Below are 24,092 nucleotides of genomic sequence, written 5' to 3' on the forward strand. Positions count from 1 at the left end.
ACACACATCTTTGAAAGAAGTCCCACATCTCCTAAGTGTGAGCTTTATCCCTATGTTTTCAAATAAGAAGACCTTCAGCCAGAAACTGGTATGAGCAAGCAGTGTCTTTGTATGTGAGCACTTCCTGTTTCTATTCCATGATCAAATATATTATTTGCAGCACAACTGGAGGAGCTCTTGAAGGTGGCAAGTGGAGGTGCCCGAGGGCCTAATTGAGCACACTAAGGGCTTCTTGGCGTGGAGGAGTTTTTTCATGGTTATGAATAAACCGTCAGCCTGGGTATTATTGCTTGCTGTTTCTTTCTTTATCTTTGAAGTCAAATAAAAACAGTTGTAATGGCAGGCTTACTTTTATGATATCATAATCTCCATGTGCTAGCAAAAGGAATGTACTTCTCTAGGATTTCCCTAAGTTTTTGTCTGTTTGTTTGTTCGTTTTGCCATTGGGTACTTTCCAGCAAAGGCACACACATTTCCAAGAGATTCTTTCTTCAATCTTCACGGAATTTCTTAGCTTGAGAAGTTAGGCAGAGCCATCAACCAGTGGAAGAGGGTAATGGTATACACAAAGTTTTTCGCTAGTTGAATTTCTAAAAATATATAGACAGATTTATTTTGTTAAAATTATTGTGAATTTTTTTAGAGGGGATTTTTCTAAGGGGCATTTTGAAAATAGGTAGTTAGAAACTAAAAATTTGAGGCTAATTATGAATATTTAGCCCCAGATGAAGCAAATTCAGAATGCTTAATTCTGACTATGGAAACCGTTGATCAAATCACTTGATTTTTTTAAATGCCACTTTGGACTTTGTTTAAATATTTTCCTCAGCGTAATCAATTAGTGCGAGTTTGTTACCTTTTCCCCTAAAGCTGGTGGTGCAAAGGAATTTGAGAGATTGTTTGAGCTGTTACAGCTGGAGTGGAACTTGTTCTTCCAAGAAGACTGAGGGTGAATGATTTTTGTCATATTGAGACTAAGACTTCACAATTGCTACAGTTGGCCTTTGTGGAGGTAGGTTTTTTTCCACCTCTGGGCCTTTTGAGGTATTCAGAATAGGTGACAATAGCTTGCAGTTGAGAACATATGTAGAAAGACCCCTGTGGCTTATTGGGAAAAGTTGCTCCGCGCTGGTTGGGTGTTTGGAAAAAAAAAATACAACCAGAGTTCTTTTATGTTCTGCTACTTAATGAATGCATGAATGTCAAAATGGGCCAATGGCCCATTCAGGGGGCAAAGCCTCAGCAGCCCCCTTCTTTAAGAACACATCCTGAGATGCAAAATACATTTGCTTAACAAATTAAAATAATGAGATAATTCAATTAGCTTCTTTTTAAAAAAAGAAAGAAAAAAGGGTACATCGGGGATTATTGTAATACAAGAACAGGTCACACTGCACAAAAGGGAACAAACCAGTTTGAAATAATGTTAAAGAGACTAATAATGGAGAAATGCATATTGAATCATGCACTTGTAAAGAAATTTACATGAAATAATAATTTAGACTGCATCTACTTTCAGGGAGCTAGAGCCAACATTTCACTTTGAAAGTTGAAATTAATTAAATGACAGAAAAATATAGTGGGGCATCTCTAGTTCCAAGGACTTCCTCATGCCTGTTAGTGCATGTAAGAAAAGAAATCTAAATTAACATGTCGCTAGTTAGGGGTCTCTATTCTTGGTTTCTGAGCTCAGAATTACAGCTGAGTAAATCTTTCAGCTCATTAAAGATTGGAAAGTAAAAGTTTTACAGGACCATTCTCATCAAAGTTACTGAACCTCTTCTCTGCAGTGGGGTGAAGTGTGGATGAAGAAGGAAAACATTTTCAAAGAGCAAGCAGAGGAGAATTTCCTAAAGCTACCAGGGAGGTGCAGAAAAGGCAGGGGAGCGGCACCGAGGGAAAGATGGGAGACAAAGCCAGTGGGAGAAAGTAATGAAAGGGGCATGTTGTGAAGGTCAGGAGAGAAATAAAGCACTTAGTGAAAAGCAAAAGCAAGGAGAAAGGGGAAAAGAGAGGAAAGAATGACCCATGAGGCTGGGACAGGGCATTGCTCTGACTAAATGTCCTTGAGCAGAACCAAAAGCCAGGAGCATGGGAAAGGAGGTGATCCATCCTGCAACGCGTCCCTCTCATTTAAAAACGGGGAAACAGAAGGTCCAAGGAACTTAATGGACTTAACTGAGGTTCAGCCAGTACAGACGGTCACGGAGCGTGAATTCAGACTTCCCAACTCCCCCAGCTCAGGCTATTTGAGTCCTCTCTCCCCACCCGAGGACAGGCAGTCATTAAAAATTAGAGTTGGACAGAGAATTCTGCACAAAGCCTTGCATACATTCAACCAGATGAAAGCACTCTCGAGGTGAGTACAAGCCCTTACTGTTGGTTCGCAGCACAGCAGAGTTACAACAAGTGCCCAGAAATAACCGGCCACCCACAAGTCTCAGTCTGTGGCCATGGTGCCTGCTGGGTGCTGTCCTGGCCAGGGAGGTGGGAGATAAGGCACCAAGGGCTCCTGACACTCCCCACGTGAGATTCAACTCATGAAACACAGGTGTAAGGCTTTCTATATTTGGAAAGGTTGGGGTAGCACGGAGCTTTCAAAACAAGAAAAGAAAACAGCACTTGCCTTCTCCGTATTTCTCCCTTGTGACTGAGCGTATTGATGGCGGAGACTGTGAGATCTCTATGCAACTGGTAAAGGTGATCGTCATTTTGGCAAAGTCATTGTCATGTGGAAAAATCGCAGAGTCGGCGGCTTGGAAGGCTTGGGTCCTTGTCTCAGCTTGACCTTCAGCTAGTAACTCCCCTTTCTGGGTCTCTGTTTCCTCATCTATAAACACAGCAGCTGCATTCTCTAAGGTTCTACTGCTCTCTGACATGGGTTTTAATGACAGAGAGGCTGAAAACACACACAGCTGTTTGCTTGGAAAGCAGCTGTTGTTAAGTGTTTATTTTCGACCAAGAAAGACCAAGCATGGAGGAAGACAGAGGGAGCAAACTAAACAGGTGAGCTGGTCAGGAGAAGGCAGCTGGCCTGTCACCCGCAGCTACACTGCCTTTCTTAGTTGCTACTCTAACCAAACCAACCTTCATTTAAAAATGAGAAACCCCTCCCCTCACACTCACTCGACTTCCAAATTAAAAACATTTTACAGGTTAGTAAATCTCCAGCTGAGGTGATGTAGCAAAGAACAGCTGTGAAGTAATTTTGATAATGATGAGAATAATAACCACATGGCAAGGTTCAGGGTTTTGCTGTTGCAGCTTCAGTGCTCCTGAATAGATAAAAGTGATTAAATACTCCTGATTATCCCTGACCAATATGTAATGGATTTACAGCCCTTTCAATTAGTCAGTATTTGCTTAGGACTCATTATTTTGTCTTTGGTTAAGTAATCAGCCCAGAGACCGCATGTTCTGTCTAATTCCTCTGAGCCGAGTCAGTGCAGGGCCCTGACCTTTGAAATGGCCATAGCTGCAAGGCAAGAATAACCACTACCACGGCAGCCTCGTTGGTTCTCCCAGCTAATCCTGACACCACAGGCCGGATCGATACACCTTAGTTTGCTACTAATGTCCTTACATCAAAATGGCCGATTTAGGAATGTGAATCTATCACTTTTCCCTCCCCACCACCGCTCCACCCCTTGCCCTTTGCAGCTCTGCAAGAAGAGCAGATCAGCCACCACCACCATAAATAAAAGTGGAACCTTGTCCTGGACCCATGACACTGTAACTAATGTCATTCAGCATGGCAACACACAAGTTGGATAATCAAAGAAGACCTTCAGCTTTCAATGTGTTACTCTATTTTTAAGTATTAGCCTAAATGAATGGCCTGAAAACAATATTATGGCAAGAAGCATCCTCTGAAATTTTTACTGGTTTCCCAGAATTTCCAAATGAACAGTAAAATATAAGCATGCCTAGTTTCTCTGTAAAAATATATTGTATTTTTTTGGTCATGAGAGTCTTAGAGTCAACAGTATGTATCCACACATACAAGGATCGCAAACAGGAAGATAAAGATAAATTGTTACTTTTAAAATGTTGCACATAGTAAAACCGTTTCCAGAAGTGAATATGGTTAGCTTTTAAGATAATGGACTTGAGCAGCTAAAAAAGAATCTTTACTGTCCACCTTGCAAACAAAGGCATTATAGCACCTATAACCCTTCTGAATTTGTCATATAAATACATGATATATTTGTAAACTGCTTCAGCGATTAAAGCTGCACCTGATACTGTGAGCTTGGACATGCATGTGGCAAGGTGCTTTTTTTTTTTTTTTTTTTTTTTGCCTCCTAGAGGAGACGACTTTCATTAATAGTGTAATCAGCAATGTTCATGGATTTGTGAGCTCCTTACAGCCATTTCCCTTGGTTGATTTGCATTATCTGAAGTTGCTCTCACACTTTTAGCATAAATAACAAATTTACTTATATATGCTGTTTAGGGTCTTAGATCATTTTAAATAAAGTCCATTCCCGGCTTCTTAAAAACCTGCTACTTTCTAGAGGGTGTTCTTTGGATGGTAATAGTTGATTTAAAAAAAAAAAAAAACTTAACTACTCTGTTAGTCATCAGATTTCAAGAATAAGAAAATAGGCACCTTAGTTTTAAAAAAAATTTGTGTGAGACCGTATAACTTGCTAGCAAAACAACAAACACTATTTTTTTTTTTTCTCTTTCATCTTGACTTACTGTGAGATGCTGGAAGAGCCATGCTCTCATGATATTTGTTGCTACTTTGGGGAAAATGCCTCTTTTCTTCTGGCGTTTTTTGTCCTTATCCGGATCATCATCGTCACCTGTACCAGGTGAAGCTACACTGTTGTCTAAACCATCCCCTAGTAGAAAGAAATAAAAATACATTAGAGAAAACATCGCAAGGGTGCCAACCACAAGTGCAGCTAATGATGAGCTCAGCTAAGCTTGTTGAAAGAAATCCATTAAGCGGGTATATTCTCTTTCATTAAAGTATAATTGGAGACACAAATATGTAAAAGACAAAATTAAACCAGGCCTCTTCAAATGTTAATTTTGTGTGTCTCACACTTGCCCATATCATTAATTCAATTATAATTGTGCACTTGACACAGTGCAGTAGCTCTTTGTCAATTATGGAATCCAATGTGGGAAAACGCCATCAGAAAACCCATTCAGTGGAAACACATCCCCATGCCCAGAGTGAACACATACTGTAGGGTAATCAAGTTAAATGTTCTGTAGTCTATATATTCTAGGCTGCCTGCATAGGTGACAGTAACTGTGTCACTGTTCATTGCACATAACGCACTGCCTGCTCTGCCCCTCCTAGAGCTGTCACCTCCTAAGCACGCACATTCGCGCACTTCTCATGTGACCCTGCACTCGGCATTTGCATGACATGAAAACTTTTTAGCTCTCTGCACCACTGATCATTATCATGAAAAAAAAAAGATACACATCAAGGTACGGTGCTCACTTAATCAGAAGTTTCTATCAACATCTTTCTCTTCTGTGCTTTTCTCTGGCATTAATTGTGCATTAGCAAAAATCATTTACTTTTAACAGTCATAGTTATTTTTTCTTGCCCTCCGGCAAAAATGCCTTGAAAGCCTGCCTGGAGGGCATCTAAATTATGTATCTGAAAAACTCTTCTGGCAAGGCATTGCAGGACCCCTACTTTCTTAAAATTCATACGAGCACGTCTTCCTGTTTTTGGGAAGGCATCAATCAAGAGCGGCAATATATGCCATATCCCTACATTAATATTTGAACTAATAACTTTAAAAAAAGGAAAGAAACAAGATCCGACTTGTGGCATAATCAAATGCAAAATAAATGAAGAATACGGGGACAGCACTGGGGCTTTCTAGATGGCTGTGTTTTCCTTGCACATCATTAGCCTGAAGCCACACGAAAGAGGAAAACAGAGAAGTGGAGAGTTTATGCTCCCTGCTGGTGTTTAAGAAGCCAGGGTCCTGGAAGGACATCTGGGAATTGCACTGAGATGGGGGTTTTTGTAATTTAAGAATAGACATTCATTAGCAGTAAATGCCATAAATCCCATGCTAAGTAAAAACCTTGTCCAAGAAAGCCTAAAACAATAAACTCTGTGCTCAATATAGCCTGAGCTGGATGCTCTGCAGCTTTCTGAGGAATACTAGAGAGCCACCAGCTCCTTCCCAGACGTGCTCCCTCCTCTCGGACTGTGCTACAGCACAGCCATCCCGCCCACTGGGCCACTTGCCTTCTAACTTCTGGGTCTGCTCTGTGGGCTTCCCTGTACCTGTTCTTTTCCTTTCTTGCCAAAAAACCCTCAACCTTCTTTGACCAGAGAAGCAGAAAAGCCACAGCAAAGAGCTGGCAGATTAATTTTATTGACATTTCCATTTTCACTGCAATGCGATCCCCTCCATCACATGGAAGAGATGACCCTCACTATTTACAGACTGACAGGCCACTTCATTACAACCACCCTGCCCCAAGGCAAAGCAGCTCCCTTCCATCTGCCCAAACACTAGAGCATGACCCCGAAGTTGCTGTTCTCTTTTTCTTTGCCTTCTGTTATGATAAAAAAAAAAAGGGGGGGACCCCATATAGTCAAAGAACGAATCAGTAGACAGCGAAACAAAAGGCGTTTGACTCTTTCAATACTGGATATACAGAGTCTAGTTTTCATCTGCCATCCTCCCTGCACACCCATGTACACCAGGGTGTCGCCTGGACAAGGAGACACACACACATACAAGCACACCCAAGCTCATGCAGGGACACGTGCACACGCTTTCCACCATGCCAAGGAACTGCTGCAAGGCAAATTCTCACCCACACTAATGGCTTCTGACTGCTCCTTGGCAACCCTAGCATTTTAACCTGGGTGGATGTGCTCTCCAAAATACAGACACTGGCGCGATCTCATCAGCTGTTCATGTGACACAGATGGAGAGTGGCTATTAGGAGCCAGGCAGTGGGCCTTGGGGATCTGAGGTGCTGTTCTGTAGCCTGAGGCGATTTTGAAAAGCAGTACCCGGAGATGAGGAAAAAAAATCCACACTGCAAGTGCAAGTTTGAAGTCAGTCAGTCTGTCTGTCTACCTACCATGGATAAAGATATCTTTGTCTGTTAATATGAAATCTATGTAGGCTATCTGAATGTACATTTCAGATAATGTATGTATGGAATAGCTCTTCCTTCAATGTCTTCCAAATATAAAAACACACTCTGTAAACAATGCCTGTGTGTATATATTTCTTTCTAAGCACATATGGTTTCTGTGTATATGTTTAAGCTGAAATTGTCAGGATTTTGTTAAAATCTCATTTAGCTTTTTTTGATAGATTTTTGAATGCACTTATTTTAAAAGGTTAATGGCTTAATTGAAGGAAGTTCAACGAAAAAAGTCATTTGCCTTTTTAACCCAATCAATGACCTTAAAAATGACAGACAGCATTTCCATAGTACATTTTTTTCTTTCTTAAAAGCAAAGAGGGCTGGTAACACCTTCAAACTACATGATTCACTATATTTAGCTCAAAAAATATATATAGCTAGATTGAGCATCCTTTGATGACTGACTTAAACTGGAGAAGACAGGAGCATCACATAAATTTTAATATAAAGCAACCCATTGTATATAAATGTAAAATATTTGAATTTAGATCCAGTGTAACAAATAATTATAAACAATAATGTGTCTAGTTTTGTATTAATGATTAGATACTAGACACAAAATTTTAAACTAATATATGTTTATACCTCTATAAAAAGAGGAATTTTCCTCTCCCAAACACAAGAATAAACACAATTGTTTTCTCCTCCAATGGACTATGGACCAACTCCAGCACAGAGAACCAACAACAGCATAAAGAAAATTTTTGAAAGACAACTGTGTGAACTGCAACCTAAAATAAAATGTTGCAGCTGATGCTAGAGTTAGTAACTCAACATGGATATTGGTGTTTTTTTCTTTTAAGGCTGTGTGTGTGTGTGGGGGGGGGGGCTGTGTGTATAAGATAGTTGGCAATCCTTGGCACATGTGCCAAATGAGTTTATGTGCTGGAAAAAGGTATGTATACCAGCACAAATGCACGTGCCAAATGAGGTAAGGAGATAGCATCTGAAGTTAGGATTCAAAATTGTGGAATCCTTGAGGGCAGGAACTGTTTATGGCTTATCTTTTGATTATGAGAAGATACCACCATGCCTGACTCAGAGCAGATAACCAGTGATTGTCAGTTGGGTGAGTAAATGACTGAGCTTATCAATGTGCTTTTGCAAGTGCCCTCTCTACTTTTTACCAACCCCCATGGTGGGGCAACTGTACACATTCTATATCTAAAGGGTGAAGGTCTTGTTCCTTTGGAACAGCTGAGTTACCTGTGTGCACACAGTAACTTCTAAACATGCCAGGAACAGAGCTTCTTTGAAGAGCTCAGTACCCACAGGGCTTTTCTGCAGAGCTAAACCAAAGGCCATTCCACCAGCACTGACGCCTCTGATGATGAAGAGCTATATAAAGAAATACTGGGCATGCTCCTTTTGAAAGGTTGCTAATCCCTTGACCAAGGGCATAGTCTAAGTTTTGGGTAAATAAATGTGCATTAGTGAAACATATTGTGTGTGACCATGGAAAGGAAGACTCAAGGCCTGTGGACAGATAAATCTGAAGTGGATTAAATGATCAGAGGAGATTGTTAAAAACACAGGTCCCCAGGCCTCATCCCAGACCTACTGATTCAAAATGTCCTAGGGCTGGCAAAAGGAATTTGTAATTTCGACAATTCCTCGTGTTTGCTTAGGCAATCAGCATAGCACTGGTGCTTTAACTGGCTTTGGGAAGCCACTGACTAGATTATCTAAATAGAAATGAGATGCAGCCTCAGGAACAGGTAGGTAGTTAAAATTCTACTTTACTCCCATGAATGAGGTTAGCGGTCACGGTGAGTAACTGCAATCTGGCCTGGGCCTTATTCACTGTGTTCTAAATCCCCATCCTAGTCTTCCGGTAGTAAGTGTTAAACAGAGAAAGAAGCTATAGAACATTGGCTCTTTGCATTGGCACTAGCTGAAAAATTGTGAGAAATGCAAATTCTCAGTCTTAGCTGAGACCCACTGAATCTGAAACTCTAGGAGCGAGGCCCTGCTAATAATCCCTGCAGGGGGGTCTGATGCCCACTCCAGCTCGAGGACCACTGCCATAAAGCACAGAGAGCATCCCCTTGGTTTGCTGTCCTCCTTTGTTGTTGTCTGAAGGCCTGAATCTAATCCCTGGGTCCTCCTCCTGTCTTAAGACTCTGAAGCATTTTGAGAGCATCTCTAGCTGGATTTATACCTATGCTCTCAAGGAAGTCACACATGCTTTCCTTAGCTGAGCAGATTATGCTCAGAGCAGGACACTGCTCTGGTGGGTAGCCCCAGCACACACCTACTTAAAAGAGCAATAATGAGTGTCTAACTGCAGAAGCTAAATCCTGGGATACCATCGGCATCTGGGTGTAGGCAAGTACCCATATGCATAGCTGGGTATCCACTGAATCAAGGAAGGACATCGGCACACTGTGAGAGGATTCTCAGATGATTCATACTAAATTCTATCAAGACTGGGTGCGGTGGCTCACACCTGTAATCCCAACAATTTGGGAGGCTGAGGTAGGTGAATTACCTGAGCCCAGGAGTTCGAGACCAGCCTGGGCAATATAAGTGAAACCCCGTCTCTACAAAAAATACAAAAATCAGTCAAATGTGGTGGTGCACACCTGTAATCCCAGGTCTTCACCTAGGATTATGAAAAGATTTTTAAAAAAAGATTAAAAAAAAGAAAAGAAAATTCTCATTCATAAAATTCATGGTCATAAAAACTACCTAGGCCGGGCGCGGTGGCTCACGCCTGTAATCCCAGCACTTTGGGAGGCCAAGGTGGGCGGATGACAAGTTCAGGAGATCAAGACCACCCTGGCGAACACGGTGAAACCCCGTCTCTACTAAAAATAAAAAAAAAAAAAAATTAGCCGGGCGCGGTGGCAGGCGCCTGTAGTCCCAGCCTCTCTGGAGGCTGAGGCAGGAGAATGGTGCGAACCCAGGAGGCGACAGAGCTTGCAGTGAGCAGAGATCGCGCCACTGCACTCCAGCCTAGGAGACAGAGCGAGACTTCATCTCAAAACAACAACAACAACAACAACAACAACAACAACAACAACAAAACTACCTAGGCAGGCTTGGCATGGTGGCTCATGCCTATAATCCCAGCACTTTGGGAGGCCTGTTTGGGAGGATTGCTAGAGCTCGGGAATTTGAGACCAACCTGGGCAACATAGTGAGACCCTCTCTCTACAAGAAATGAGCCAGGCATGGTGGTGAACACCGCAGCTTGGGGTGGGAGGACGGCTTGATCCCAAGAGTTCGAGGCTGCAGTGGGCAGTGATTGCACCACTGTACTCTCGCCTGGGCAGCAGAGTGAGACCCTATCTCAAAAAGGAAGGAAAAAAAAAATCAACCATCCAGGCAAAAAGATGCCACTTCATTGTTTGGCCTATTACTTTATTCCATTTAACCAACAATCTATCTATATTTTGAATATCAAGCACATGATTTGGAATGAAAAAATGATAAAAGCAATGATGATGTGCTATGATGAGTCTGATACCACGGAGATGTGGCCTTCTTTCTCCTCATCCTATCAGAAAAACAGTGCAACAACCAAGACAGTCCTAGTCCATCTTCCTCCACTTACCCCATCCCCGCCAAAACTGACATTTACCATTGAGGAAACTGAAGCCAGGAGATTAAATCCTTGCCCAAGATGCCACAGCTACACATGCTCAAGGACAAAGTGGAGTCCAGGCATGGCAACTTCAAGTCAGTGCTACCTCCACTGGTATTCTCACATTAACATTGTCAATTATCTTTTACTTTTCAAAGCATCACTTTGTCTGAACACTGTTATCAATGGCAGATCCAAACAATGTTTGATTCTACAGGAAAAGGTCTAAGCACAGAGAACAGATTAGTTCTGGGGCCCTGGGGTTGGGACTGAGGTAGACCTGGTCCAAGTTGGCTTCAAATAGAAATGTGCAAACTCTTCTCCAGAAGTCAGCCAGTTCCTACAAGAGCTTTAATTACATTCAGTACAGCAAGAGTTCTTGAGACTCAGAAGTTTCATAACTGGTTTAACACAGTCCAAGTGAAGACTCTGACATGGACAGCACTGGACTGACCCTCAGAACCCAGAGATGCTACCAATATTTGAAGCCTACTGTCCATGAAGTAGGATCTCATGGACTTTGATGTCATCGCTGTGCAATACAGTTAAACATTTCATAGAACTGGGATTACAATGGTATATTCACATCCTTTAAAGTCACTTTTTAAAAGATAGAACGATGTTTCGGTGACATTTGGCACACTGTCAAACACACACCTAAAACTGACTTCTCAGCCTTGTCTCTTCAGAGAAATAAAACAAACTAATATGTATTGGGTTAACAGTACTTGTACTTCTTTTAGGGAACTTGAGGTACATTATTTAATTGTCACATTTCTCCCTAGTTCTAGACCAGGTTTAATCGTTAAATATGTTCATACAAAACATATGTTAAGTAAATAAAGAATGATAGCTCATCTGGAGGAACAAGACCTTTTTTCTGTCTCTTTTTGTAGCAACAGAAATTTACCATATTCACTAACATTTTAATTTTGCACAATGTAAGTTTGCTAATTTTATACATACACAAACATAGGTAGACAGATATCAATATTGATATCTTGCAGACAACCCAATTCCAGGAAGTAGGTATATTTATGAATATAAAGATATTTATATGTGTTATATGCTATTTTAAACCTACATTTATATACATTAAATTGTCACTGTTTAAAATGCTTCATCGATTTGTGCACAATTATTGAAATATATTTGTAGATGAACTTAATGTTTTTGCCTATAGTCAGATACATATATACATATACATATGCAAATTTCTATAGTTTATAGGAGTTTTCAGTACCAGTTCTCTCTCTAGAACACCGTCCCCTCTCTTTTTGTTTGTTTTTCAGATAGAGTCTCGCGCTATTGCCAGGCTGGAGTGCAGTGATGCAATCTCGGCTCACTGCAACCTCCACCTCCCTGGTTCAAGCAATTCTCCTGCTTCAGCCTCCCGAGTAGCTAAGACTGCAGGCGCCCACCACCATACCCTGTTAATTTTTGTATTTTTAGTAGAGACGGGGTTTCACCATGCTGGCCAGGATGGTCACCATCTCTTGACCTCGTGATCTGCTCACCTTGGTCTCCCAAAGTGTTGGGATTAGAGGCATGAGCCACCGCGCCTGGCCCATCTATTCTTCATCCACACTGTTGTCACTTTCATTATGATCATTACCACAAGTAACTTCCATTGGGCACTTGTAATGTTCCAGTCCTTATTTAATCTTCACAACAAATGAATAAAATAACTACTATCATCTCCATTGTACAGATAAGAAAACTGAGACTCAAAGAGATTAGATAACTTGTCAAAGGCCACACAGAAAGTGGCAGAGTAGCACTTGTCCTCCAAAGCCCATGCTCACCTCCTCTATATTCCTCTCCTCAAGCTGCTGGGAGAAGATGTGAAGGGTGAAGCTAAATTCTGGATTTGCCCTCACTGCTAAGGAAATAAACGCCAAGAGAGAGGCCCTGTATGTTCACATTTATGTCCCATAATGTACTGGATGACAGTACATTTAAAATTAAATATGAACCAAGAAACAAGCATCTCATAATTTTTGCACAGATCAGTGTATTTGTTATGAGCCAACCCTTTATCTACAGGCTTATGATTATTTCCTGTGGATCTAAAGCTCAAGTTAAATATGATTTTGAAGCAGAAACATCTGCTGAATTTTAAAGACTTTTCTGAACCAAGGGATCTTTCAAGATTCCATACCTGTAATCCTTCCTATTGGCCTTGAATGCCCTTTCTCTTCATTTTTCCTTCCTCCTTTCCCATTCTTCTTTACTAGCAAACTCCTATTCAACCTTTAAAACTCAGAGAAAAAGGAATCTCCTCCATAAAGCTTTCCCCAGTTGCCATTAACAGAGCTAGTGTACCATGCTCCCTACTTCTTCAGCAGTTTGCTCTTACCTCTGTTATTTACTTTTCTTCTTGCACTTTACCTGTTTACTAGTTTGTCTGTCTGTGAGCTTTTACTAGTTTGTCTGTCTGTGAGCTTTTGCATTTCTGATTCCCAAGCCCTGAGAAAGAGTAAACACTCAAATGTTAGTGAAATGTACAGATTGATAGCAAAAGCCTCTAGATATATTAATTAGAACCTGAGGAGAACAAACCTGCTTTGAAGAAAGTGCTCAGGAAAGAGATCCCCTGGCTTCTAGTAGTCACCAAGTCTTAGGTTCCCTCCCTCCACTCTCCCTGCCCTATGGACACTAGGTTATATCCCACCCAGTGTTTCACTCTGTGCATATATGCAGAGATGATGTGAGACACACGTCATATACTGCTTATAAAAATGGTGTTCCGTCTCAACTCTGCCCTATTCCAACATGGAAGAGAGAGTGCTAGGAGAGAGGGGACTGCCCACTACCCAGCTTGTTTGGGTTATTCAGAAACGTTACAGTTAAAAATGAAGAATAATGTAGTAATAGAACGGCAACACAGTATTTTTATAGACTAATTTTCCGTCATCACTTCTTTACGCCTTTTTCCTCTTAAATATAGTACTTTGAAAACAGGATTACACCATACTAAGAGCCAAAAGGTATTTTCTTTCAGTGGTTGTCAGGGACTACCTTCCAGGGGTTTAATTTAGGGCATCCCACTGAGAAACCTGTATCAGGATTTCAAATGAGATTTAAAAAAAAAAAAAAAAGAAGCAGCAGCAGCTTTTGCCTGCTTTAGAATACAGTCTTGCAAAACTTGCTTTCCAAAAACCATCAGCAAAGTAAATTTTTTTCTACATGCAATTTACCATTTTTCCACATCAGATCAGTTGGGGGGAGGGGGCTGTAGACCCAGAAACATGGGGAGGATGAGGGGCCAGCAGTGGGACCTGCTAATTACTGATCTCTTTTACTCTCCTGCTGTGCTTAACTGTCTGGACATGTTCAAGTGAAATTTTTCTGTGATTTTTCAAGTGACTAGTTCATGGCCCACTAGCATGGAGGGAAGCAGAAGAGATGAAATGCTTTCGTTTACATGCAACATTTACTAACTGTGTGGGTTTTCCGACATTAAAGAGAGGACAGTGACCCAGGCCACCTTTTTCACACTCAAAAGAGCACTGAAAAAACAAGTCTTCATCGGCTTACCTCAGGCTTCCCTGGTCCTGAACACCCTCCCCCCGGGGTATGAGCAGAAAGGGAAAAAAAGAGGGGATTTTATGCTCCTTTCTCTTCAACTTTTCAGGCGGTATAAGCAGCATTTAGCAAATTCAGCCCCAAATGGCTCCAAATGCTCAGAGCTGCAGGGGCTCATTCTTTGTTATCCTCCCTCTATTTACACAGGATTTACGCAGGCTCTCCACTGAAGAGACCGAAAGCACTTCCATTCTCACTGGCTTGGCCAGCCCAGACTGTGGCCGCTGCAGCTCCACTCTGGCCTGTGATGGGAGATTTCTACAACCTGGAGAAGGCAACAAACTGCTCACTAACTCAGTGATCCTGAGACAACCTGGCTGGTACAGGCAGCTGCAAAGCAGACAGGCCTGCAGTGATGAGCTAACCTTCCAGAAGAGAAAGGAAAACCCAGCCAAGGCTGTGCAAATGTGCGTCCAGAGACAAATAACATGCACTTTAAAATATGCATCTATATGATATAATGGAAAGTGGTGGGTGAAAAAAAAAATTCAGACTGCAGCTTGGATGAAAACCACTTCACCCACTGGTTGGAAAAATAAAGTGTAAAAACAGACAGATGGACACATATGTAAATGTGGCTGTGTTTTAGGCTTTAGCTGGCAATGTGAGTGTCGTAGTATAGTTTTGCACGCCTGTATTTTCCATATCATGTTGAATCCTGTTAACTGTTGAACAGAAACATCCTCATACTGGTCCTTGACCAAATCAGTCCCCTCAATTTACCCGTTAGGAACCATAAAATGGCTTTGTTTATTGACTGGAACACTCTAATCCTTTATAGCAGAAGAGAATGAAAGCTTCCAACACTTTTAGCCTATTCTTCACTAAATGTGGTTATTCTCATTTAAAAAAAATTATATATATATATAAATAAAATTCATTGTCATTTGAAATAGATATATATATAGCTTACCAATTTTAAAATATTTTAAGAAAGGATATCTGTTCTCCTAAGTCTCCCATTGAATTCTCTAAAGGATACTGACTGACTCTAGCAGAAAAGCATATTCCTCTGCCATTATAATTCAGCAGATTGCTTAATCTCTGTGGTGCAGGATAAAAGAATGTACTTGTTACTCAGTTACCTGATAAGCACATATAAAAGTACAGAGTATGTTCTGAAGTTATTCACAGTACATCATAATAAAGCTCTTCTGGGCACTCTAATGATTCATTTTTAGTGATCTCTCAAATGCCCCTTTCCACAGTTAACACTCAGATTTTATTAAGGTAGAAAGCAGGGACAAATGTCCACTCAAGTCCCAGCTCTCAAATTTGACTCTACTTGCACTACACTACCTACAGCTAAAGCTTTTTTAATGTTCTGTTCACCTCCCTAGAGTGGCATTTCAGCTAACAGAGTTCACAATCTTTCAGCCCTAAACACAGAAGGCTGCTATCTTCAAGTCATCCTAGGAATGTGCCAGATACCATCATTTCCCTCCTGTGATACACAGAACCAGAAAGAGAGAGAGACCAAGAGAAGACCAACCTGATCAAGTTACCAAGAGCTCAGAATGCCCCTCTCAGGAGGTTAATCTTTGAACCGGTAAATGTTATAATTAGGAGCCTTGAAGTTGGGCTGAGGCTGGCCATTGAAATAAAGACCCTAAAAGAGAAAGTATGAATGGATCCCATCTCTTTCACCTAATAGTTTGACACAAGGGTCATGGTTTTTATGGAAAAGTATACAAAAATGAGTTGTTATGATATTTGAGTCTCATTCCCACATCTCCTACAGAAGAAAAAAGGTGGTCGGAGAAATGTGTCTTCCCAATTTCACTTAGCTATGTTTCCGTACAAATTGTGAAAATTATGCAAATAACAATTTTGGCACCTTTGCTAGAGGAAAACATTATTAAATTATGCTCTAAGTATTTTGTCTGCTTTAGTAATTACTCTCATGTAACTGTAAATATAAATAGCTGTTATTCTGTTTAAATTTTTAATCATGCAAAATATTGTCACACAAAATGTCCTTCTGTTGCAGTCTAACTGGGATTTTCTTTTTTAAAATATCCATATTTAACTGAAGTGGACTATTTTTAGCGTTGTGAAGTGTTTTAGTAAAGATAGCTGGCTAACATCTCCGAATCCACAGGTCTTTCAAGTAAAGATATGGCCTTTATATTTGCAAAAAGAATTTCCTACAAAAGGCCATTTATATAAAACACATTTTTAACATTTTAAACTAAAACTAGCATATAATTAGTCTGCTTCCAAGAATGTATTAACTACATCAAACCTATATTATATGTTTTAGTGTAGATCAATAATAACTAAAGGATTTTCTAACTTATTGTCTCTTTTATCATACTTTAATATTAAATGAAACATTAAATGTCAACTAAATAATTACCAATAATAAAATTTGTTGCAAGAAATAACAAAAAAGCAAAGTTCTATCTGTAACAGAAATTATTTCATTCCATTTTTAAGAGTTTTTACTTCATTATCAAATTTGCTATCTAAAACAAAAATAAGACAATATATTTTTATAACATAAAATAGTTGAGCAATTTTAATTCTTAAGATGGTATTGCTCTGTGAATTTATATCAGCAGATATCATTTCAAAGAGCGGAACAACAAAAAAGATGTTTTGAATATTTCTTCCACTTTGCCAGCTACTGTAAAATGAAAACAAAAGAATATTTTAATAAAAGTGCAACTTTGAAACTGGCATTGTTAAATAGTGCAAAAAAACCCCACAATAACTCTTTATCTTAAAAGATAGCCATCTCTATAATAATAATGTTAACTAAGATAACTAGCTAGAGATACATATCAACATGCCCTTTACGAAGTTTTTAGGAATCTAGTGATAGTTACCTATAGAAAAAATGAACAATAGTATTATGGAGTTGATAACTGGTTTTAGGTGAATACTTTTTAAACCATTAACACACCAAATTTGGAACACATTTGTTAACTATTAGAAAACTATATTTTGAACATTTTTTTCAAAGAATATTTTCATACAATAGAGTTTCCTAATCAAACTTTGAATTTTTAAGAAGCTTATGAATTAAATTGCTAGCACTTTAACAGTAGCAATGATGCATTCAGATATTCCGTTTATGATGATTGCTTTAAATAAATGTAGTGTCATTATTTGAGACCAAGCAGGTATGTTTTGTAATAGAATGCAAACGAATATCGGCTACATATACGTTAATAGCCCTAGAGAAACAAATAACGTGGCTGCTTAATAAGAATAATCTAAGATAGCACAAGTTTATCATTATTCATATAGCCTATGCAGTAAAGAACAGCAGACCCTGAGGCCCTATAAAGTACATGGAAAATGGAAATGATGGGTGAGGTTTCTTTGAGGGTGATGAAAATGTCCTAAAATTGGCTCTGTTGATGATTGAACAACTTTGTGAATATATTAAAACCATTGAATTATAAGCTTTTAGGGACAAATTGCATAGTATGTGAATTATATCTCAATAAAGTTGTGTTTTTGTTTTTGTTTGTTTTTGTTTTTGCTTTTCTGGAGACAGAGTCTCACTCTGTCTCCCAGGCCAGAGGGCAGTGGCTCAATCTCAACTCATTGCAACCTCTGCCTCCTGGGTTCAAGTGAGTCTTGTGCCTCAGCCTCCCGAGTAGTTGGGACTACAGGTGTGTGCCACCGTGCCTGGCTAATTTTTTGTATTTTTAGTACAGATGGGGCTTCACCATGTTGGTCATGCTGGTCTTGAACTCCTGAGCTGAGGCAATTCATGCACCTCGGCCTCCCAAAGTGCTAGGATTACAGGTGTAAGCCACCGCACCTGGCCTTTTTTTTTTAAAAAAAAACAAAAACAGATTTTGACCTCCCACTACAAATAAGCATGCTGGAAGAAATATAAAAGCCTAGTAGTTGAACTTGAAAGTATCCATAATCTTTTCTGAATTGCTTCAAAACAATGTGATTTCAAGGCCACTTACTAATATTGTCTTAGCACCCTGCCTGTGGACAAACATATGTACTCGAAAACATTTGAGATAGATATTATGCTGTTTATATTACAAAGATATGCATTATAGAAGGTATATTGACTTTCATACTAAAATTAATCCTCTCCACTCTCAATTCTATTGCATCACAGCAGAACCCTAGCCCAAATATTTGCTCTTCCAAGGCTTACATTAACACTCAGAACTCCAGAATACTTCCACAAACAGATACACACACACACACCCCACGACTACATTTCTACCCAATTAATGAAAGCTTCTTCAAGTCAAAAACCATATCTCTTTTTCTCATATTCTTAGAACTTTGTATAAGTTACGGGTATAGTTTGTGCCTGGGCTTTTATTAAAGGAATGGATGGAGGGCTCTCTTATTTCTTGGAATACGCTTTTATGCCTTGTGGGTTTATATCTAAAATTTGGAAACAGAAACTATCTAGAATGTTTGTCTCTAAGAGTTGTAAATTGGCCATAGAGTTGACGTGTCATAAATTTCAAAGGCATTAACTTGTAAGATACACTCCATGGAAGAAGCAACTTTATTGAAACAGACAATAAACAATAGGGGCCCTACATTTGGAAGAGTATCCTACATACTTTTCTAAATATCTGACATTTTTCTATTTCTGTGGGCAGGTGTACTACTTTGTTTGTACACTGGAGACTGGCTTCTGATGAGGTCCTTGTCCCTCCACCCTGCCTCTCCACTTCCTCCTCACATAGACACAGAAGCACATACTCATGGGGGGGAAACGGTGATGTGATGGAAGAAGCACGAGTTTTGGAATAAAACAGATCTTGTGTTGAATTTTCAGATCTAGTTCAAATTTGGTTTTTTTTTTTGAGATGGAGTTTTGCTCTTGTTGCCCAGGCTGCAGTGCAATGGCTCAACCTCGGCTCACCGCAACCTTTGCCTCCCAGGTTCAAGCGATTCTCCTGCCTCAGCCTCCCAAGTAGCTGGGATTACAGGCATGTGCCACCACACCCAGCTAATTTTGTATTTTTAGTACAGATGGGGTTTCTCCATGTTGGTCTCGAATCCCTGACTTCGGTAGATCCACCCGCTTCGGCCTCCCAAAGTGCTGGGATTACAGGCGTGAGCCACTGCACCTGGCCTCTTATTTATATTTTTTAAGACTAGTCAAAGTGAAAGAGTGTGAGTGAAGAAGAAATGAAGAAACCTGTGACTGGTTTTAACCAATTAGTTGTAAACACCACTGCACTTGGACCAGCCCCAGATCTATTCCTTATTGGTTGAGTATGACTTCAGTCAAGAGATTAACCCTCTGAACCTCAATTTCCTCATCTGTGAAATGGGAAAAATTACATATACCTGACAGGTTAACCATACAAAATTAAATGAAATCATGAGAAAGAGCTATTACTTATTGTGTCTCCACTTTGTACCCAATGCTTTATACTTATTAACAAAGTTAAGGACTTCATACACAACATCTAGCCTTATGCAGTACCTGAAATAGCAAAAGTGCATCAATAAAAGTAGTTATTTCTTTTCTTAAAACGAACCAGTGTGAATGGATAAACAAACTGTGGTATATCCACATACTGAAATACTACTCAGCAATAGAAAGGAATAAACTACTGATACACCCAACGTGGTACATTTTGAAATCATGCTAAATGGAGAAAGCCACACACAAAAGGTCACATACTGTATGATTTCAAATATATTAAATTGTAGAAAATGCAAACCTATACATAATGACCGAAAGCAGATCAGTGGTTACTTGAGGACACATATAGAGGGAGGGAGTGATTAAAAGGGGTATAAGGAAATTTTGGGGTAATGATGGAATGGTGTAGTATCATGATTATGGTGCTGGTCTCATAAGTGTATACAACTGCCAAAACTTATTAAATTGTATACTTTAAATGGGTGCACTTTTTGTATGTAAATTATACCTCAATAAAGTTCATAAAAATAATAAGCAAATCATAGTTAAATCATCAAAAACCTGTTATTTGGCATAAAACACATTTTGGTGAAAGTATAGCATTCAATACGGAGACGCTGGAGTGGGAACTCTCCCAGTAATTGCAGCAAAGTTCTGAATGATTTGGGGCAGCTCTTGAAAGAAGCGGTGAGGAGAAGCTCAACATGATATTTATGAATGTGTTGACTGATACAATTTTCTTTAACTTCAAAAAGATGTAAGGTGAGTGGTCAGAACGCACTTTGCAAATTTTACCAAAAAATATCTCCATTGTTCAAATCTCATTATAAGATATATGGTTAACGAAGAACTATCCAAGTTGCAAAAAAATAAAATACCGATAATAACTTGAAAGGTAATAAAAGTAATTCTTAATAAATTACTTTTTAAAACTTTCAGGAAATTCAGTCTTAACCCATTCCTACTAAGTAAAAGAAGATCTCACACCACACTGGAGATCTTAGACAATTTCAGAGGAAAACCACATCATTCATGAAAGACTGAGTACTCTCAAGATGAAGAATTAATGGAAAATATAGAAATAACATTAGCCCTTGCCAGCCAGCTCCATGCCTTCAGATAAACCCCTGAATCCACCATATAAAGATGAAACAGAAGTAACATTTGTGGAGCGTCTACTACATGCCAGTTTTGGCAGCCTTTATCTCAACCACAGGACAGTTCAGAGTTTGGTATTGTAATGCTTATTTAATATACGCAGAAACTGAAGCTGGACAGGTTAAGAAACTCGCCTAAAGTCATGTGTCTAGTTGATAATGCAGCTGGGTCTTGAACTCTAAATCCTGAACTCAAGTTCATGCTCTCTACTCACCACACAGACTCTATTCCCATACAGAAATGGAATTCATATTTTTAAAGGGTGGGTGAGAGGCAGGGCAAACAATGCCTTAAGGCTTTGAACCTGGATAAGTAGTCACTTACTATTGGCCAATTATGGTCAAGTGATCCATCTGACTTTTGAGATGTGTGACATTTGGCACATATTAGATAATCAATAAAGGTTAGTTCCATTTCATTCTCTTTTTCCTTCCTTCTTTCCCATTCACATAAGAAAAATGAAAAGAGAGTCACCACTGGTTGAAAAATACATTTGCTTTATACAAATGTCTTCCTTATTCTTCCACAACTCATATCTCAAACGGCACAAAAGCAAAGGGTCAGGTGTGCTACCACTAAGTGGGAAACATTTGCATACCTGATTGCCATCCATCTTTTTCTCCTAGAAAGGTGAGGAGCTGAAAGCCATGTAATTATTAGTTTGCCACGACATATCCCCATTCTCTGTTATGAAGAAAGACAACTCGAAGGGCACCAATATGGCTTTATTCAGACCCTGTTAGCTACTACAACAGGAACTGTAAAGGTTTTTGTTTGAGAGGAAAAGTTGTTCTACCTTTTCCCAGGAAAGAAAGGAAGGGGTTTGCTTTCTCAGTAGGTTTGTTCATATACCTGTGGTAAACCAGCCTATGACAGAAGTAACGTCTTTGCTGTAAGATCAGATCTAAGAGCTACCAATCAAATAGCAGTCCAACCTTAATATGCTGATACAGCAAATTTCCGGATCTTGATCACACTAGGCTAGGGAGTCATTCTTCTCAGTGATAAAGTCGGCGAATGCACTCTTGAGAAGATAACAAATTAAAAACTGGCTGACTCGACACCATTTGAGTGAGGAATTCATCGCTGACCCAGTAGAACACAATTTCTACCACCAGTCAGTAATCACTGGAGAGGGGCCAACTTCACTCCATGGCTGTAAAACTCTTCCTAACAGAGGGTCTTGGCACAGTTAAAACATAACTGTCCGATTTACCTCATGCACATCTACTAAAGTTGGTAATGACTTCCTCAACTATTTATATTGTGAGTCATACTGTGTGTGAAGGTTCAAAGATTCCAAAGCACATTTGGAGTTCCCAAAAGTGTTATATTAGTTAAATGACCAAAAATGAGAAAACAACTATATAACCTAGAGAACTTTTTCATTTTGAAAATATATTTTCAAACCTATAGAAGTTCCACTAAGATATCTAGTTTTTCTGTAGTTGACATATTATTCTGGTGGGAGATGAAGTTGATATCCTCTACACATCAACCACAAGACATAATAGGAAGATGACTAGTGGACTAGTTATTGTGAGACTCACATTCTACACTTTGAAACATGTGATCTTGGATAAAAATACCTCATATCTATATAATAATTTTTCAGCTCTCAATTCTTTTCAATGATGGATTACCACAACCAAGTACAGGGGCATAGACTATTGTCCCCATTTAACAGATAAAGCAAGTGAGGTTAATGTTTTCCTAACGTCTTGCCTTGCTTGTAGCACTTTCCATTACTTATGGTGTATGATAGTATTAGGCTGAACCAGCTGAAATCACTAATATTTGACCATTTTTGATCTACCAAAATGGCAATTCCATAAAGCGTTATTTCCAGCTTTACAAGCAATTGTAATAAGGCTTTTCTTTTGCTTTTTCTGTTTTTCAATTTGCTTGTTTTTTAAGTCTAGCCTCACTCCCACAAACTCCTTCAATTATATTCTCTTTCCATATTGACCAGATGAAAAAGATAAAGTAGAAATAAACTCTAAGAATGGAAGCCCCGACCTATGAGAGGTCACTGATTTTACACATAGAAAACTTGCCAATGAAAAATCAGGAGGTGGGGAGACTGCATGTTTTTAACTGTTTTTTGTTTTGTTTTGTTTTTTGAGACAGGGTCTCTGTTGCCCAGGCTGGACTGCAGTGGAATGATTCACAGCTCCCCACAGCCTCAACTTCCCAGGCTCAAGCGATCCTCCCACCTCAGCCCCCTGAATAACTGGTACTATAAGCATGTGCCACCACACCCAGCTGATTTTTAAAACATTTCTGTAGCGATGGCATCTCCCTATGTTGCCCAGGCTTGTCTCCAACTTGTGAGCTCAAGCGATCCTCCTGTCTCAGCCTCAAAGTGCTAAGATTATAGGCTGAGCCACCGTGCCCAGCATAACTTGGTGTGTTTTTAAAGAGGGATGTAGAAAGAAGCCTGTTTGTGATATTTAGAAAAAGGAAGTATTCCTGTCAATTCTAATTTCAAATTTCAACAACAGTAATTAGCATTGAGAAATGATTAGCTTACATTCTATCATATGCCCCTGGAGAAATGTTCACTCTAAGTGTTTTCTATAATAACGAGAGCATTAATACAAAATAATATTTATTGAGCACTTACTCTATTTCAGACACTCTGCTAAACACTTTATATGAATTCCTTTGTTTAATTCTCATCATCCTATGAGGGTTGACATCTTCCACATGAAGAAACTAAAGCTTAGAGATGTGGAGCAATTTGCCCAAGGTCTTACAGGTAACAGTGGCAGAAACAGGGTTCACATCAATTGACTGCATCCTGTGATGGCTATCTCTGAGACTTCAGAGTCCATCAGTCCAGAATTTCCCATTCTCCTATAAAACCTCATAACATTTCTATACCCTATTGAGTAATTCATGCCAAGATTTTGAGGACGATCAACTTAAGACAATAGGAAATTTACATTGACTATGAACGTAAGCATCCTGGGGACAGGCACTGGGTTTTTCCCATCTCTCCTCACTCCTAGCACATAGAACAGTGCCTGGCACATCATAGGCACTGATGAAATACTTGTTAAAAATGTAATAAATATAATTCTTCCCTGTGTGTGTGGTTTTTTCCTCCCCAATTCCTAGAGCCTCACTTTCAACTGTTTTCCTCATGAGAATGTGGAGAGCTCTCAACATTAAACAACATTACTCGACTTTGGAAACCTTCCACCACTGCCACAGCCA

At 39.5% G+C, this 24,092-nt stretch overlaps 1 protein-coding gene across 13 annotated transcripts in view; it reads right to left on the bottom strand.

Moving 5' to 3' along the window:
* The window catches only part of MEIS2 (Meis homeobox 2), a 212,074-nt gene that overhangs the window by 141,867 nt on the left and 46,115 nt on the right, over positions 1 to 24,092 (bottom strand). For all 13 annotated transcript variants that reach the window (XM_038009820.2, XM_038009813.2, XM_038009816.2 and 10 more), the window contains one exon: positions 4,705 to 4,850. In XM_038009820.2, the coding sequence (XP_037865748.1) occupies positions 4,705 to 4,850 (146 nt within the window). The remainder of the gene's footprint in view (positions 1 to 4,704; positions 4,851 to 24,092) is intronic.

The sequence above is a fragment of the Chlorocebus sabaeus genome, chromosome 26 (genome assembly GCF_047675955.1).
Source record: "Chlorocebus sabaeus isolate Y175 chromosome 26, mChlSab1.0.hap1, whole genome shotgun sequence".
In the NCBI taxonomy this organism is placed as follows: Eukaryota; Metazoa; Chordata; class Mammalia; order Primates; family Cercopithecidae; genus Chlorocebus; species Chlorocebus sabaeus.